Raw genomic sequence first — 2034 nt, forward strand, 5'->3', positions numbered from 1 at the left:
AGAACAAGGCGGAGAAGACATCTTTGCAACTTCGAAACACAAGTCTGACCCTCGCACTCAACGACAAAGAACTTTGATCACTGCATTCTTTCTCCTGTACAATCATGTCTGCAACAGCAGTTTCTCGAGCTTTTATCACATGTATCCCGTGCTTGTAGAAACTCCAACAGCAGCGCGTGATGACACGCCTGCTAATCGGATAGCTACCCGAAAATACCTACCTAGAGTAATTGCAAGATGATACCTAGTTCACATGACTCTTCCGTAGGCTGCTCTGAGACTTGATGCCATTCGGACACATCACGAGCTGAACAATACTGATGGATCGCATGTAGCCCTCGTTTTACAAAAGAAAGGAAGAAATGATTGATGTATATATATCCAGGTATCATGTATAAACCAACGTCTCAAGCCGCATGAAATTTATAGAGGAAAAGCCCAGAAAAGAGAAATCGTAGCATAGAAGGAAAATGTCGTAAATACTTCAAAAAAGCCAAGAGACATATGAGACGTGATATCAAGTCCAAATCCCATTGCCGATCCAACCATGTAAATACCAATACAAAGGAAAAAGAAAAGTGAAAGCCCAAGCCGAGGCTGTTCGTCTATATCCAAGAGCAACAGTCAGTCAGTCAACCCATCTATCCTATAGTTAACACCGTCCACATACCAAAAGATAGAGTAAGAAAAGAAAAAACCCCAAGTAATACAGTCGACAATCTCCGGGTTGCTCTGCAGGCAAAGTGACCGTGTAAAAGAAGAAAAAAAAAAAAACGTCAAGTCTCTAGCCAGCAAAGTTCAAGAAGAAGAAGACAGACAAGAGGAAGAAACAGAAGAAGAAGAAGAAGAAGAAGAAGATATAGGACAAAGATACAAGGCAAAAGACCAAATCGACAGCTCAAATCATATCGTTGCGCCGCAAAATGTCCTCATACGCCTTCATCTTCCTCGTCCTCGTCTCCATCAAGTCGAAAATGTCATTGTACCGCTTCAGCAGTTCCTCGTACCGCGACCGCCAGTGCTTATACTGATGCTTCCAAAACTCGACATCCCCCAGGAGCTCCGACACGCGCCGGCTGAAGCTCTGCTCCAGCGTCCTCGACAAGCTCCTGTTCTTCTCCCTCAGGCCCGCGTTCTCCTCCCTCAGCTCGAGGTTGTCCGCCTCCAGCTTGGTGATCTTGAACCTCAGCAGCCTCTCCTCCTCGCGATGATGGTGGTGCTTGGACGACGAGCCGTTGTTGTCGCTCACCGTCTTCTCGATGCTCCGGCGCAGCGCCTCGTTCTCAATCGTCAGCACGCCGATCTGCTTCTCGAGCCCGGGCACGACGACGACGGTCAGGCGCTTGGCTTCGGCCTGGGCGGTGGACGCGGTCGCCTTGAGGCGGTTGACCTCGTCGACGACGGACTTGTTGAGCTCTTCGAGCTTACGCTCCTTGTCGACGAGGGCGTTCCACTCTTCGAGGCTGACTTTGATGTAGTCGATTTCGCGGACGCGGTTGTGGTGGCCGCCGTAGGAGCGCGATCTCTTGATGGAGACGAACTGCTGCCGCCCCTCGGGGGTGGTTTCGACGAACCACCGCTTGGCCATTGTTTCTGTGTTGAGTTGTTGTTGTTGTTGTTGTTGTTGTTGCTTCGTCTCCGTGATGTAGTGTTGTTGTTGGTAGTACTGTAAAGCTGGAGCTGGGCAAAGATGTAACTGACAAAGTTTGAGTTGGAGAAATAGTCAAAGTAATATAGTGATTTAGTCAAAGCCGTCAGACGACACTGGGGGGCCCAAGGCAGAGTATATATAAACCAACCCTGAGGCTACGCGGAAGCACTCGGTCAGTCCAGGTGACTGAAGCAGACACCACAACCTTCAACTCCCCCCCAAGTGCTGAATGATGAGCCCCAGCCACAGACAAGGTCAAGACATGATGAGTCTTTTCCCCGAGGAGTGTGGACCCGTATCATCAGTCCTCCAGAAATAGGACTCTTGCCCTGTTCAAAGGGGGGGGGGGGCATCAAAGAACAAAAAAAAAAAAAAAGCCCATG

The 2034-nt window shown here is 49.2% G+C and overlaps 1 protein-coding gene across 1 annotated transcript; it reads right to left on the minus strand.

Annotated features, from left to right (window-relative positions):
* Nucleotides 1-555: 555 nt before the first annotated feature.
* TRIREDRAFT_122271 (uncharacterized protein) lies at nucleotides 556-1666 on the minus strand. The gene is made up of 2 exons (XM_006966074.1): nucleotides 671-1666; nucleotides 556-605 (listed from the first exon to the last, which is right to left on the minus strand). The coding sequence occupies exon 1, from the start codon at nucleotides 1586-1588 to the stop codon at nucleotides 899-901; it is 690 nt and encodes a 229-aa protein (XP_006966136.1). The 5' UTR covers nucleotides 1589-1666; the 3' UTR covers nucleotides 556-605; nucleotides 671-898.
* Between the last annotated feature and the right edge of the window lie 368 nt (nucleotides 1667-2034).

Source organism: Trichoderma reesei (assembly GCF_000167675.1).
Source record: "Trichoderma reesei QM6a unplaced genomic scaffold TRIREscaffold_11, whole genome shotgun sequence".
NCBI classification, from domain to species: Eukaryota; Fungi; Ascomycota; class Sordariomycetes; order Hypocreales; family Hypocreaceae; genus Trichoderma; species Trichoderma reesei.

Excerpts from the sequence above, each read along its gene's own strand:
- TRIREDRAFT_122271 (XM_006966074.1), bottom strand. The coding sequence starts at position 1,588 with ATGGCCAAGCGGTGGTTCGTCGAAACCACCCCCGAGGGGCGGCAGCAG.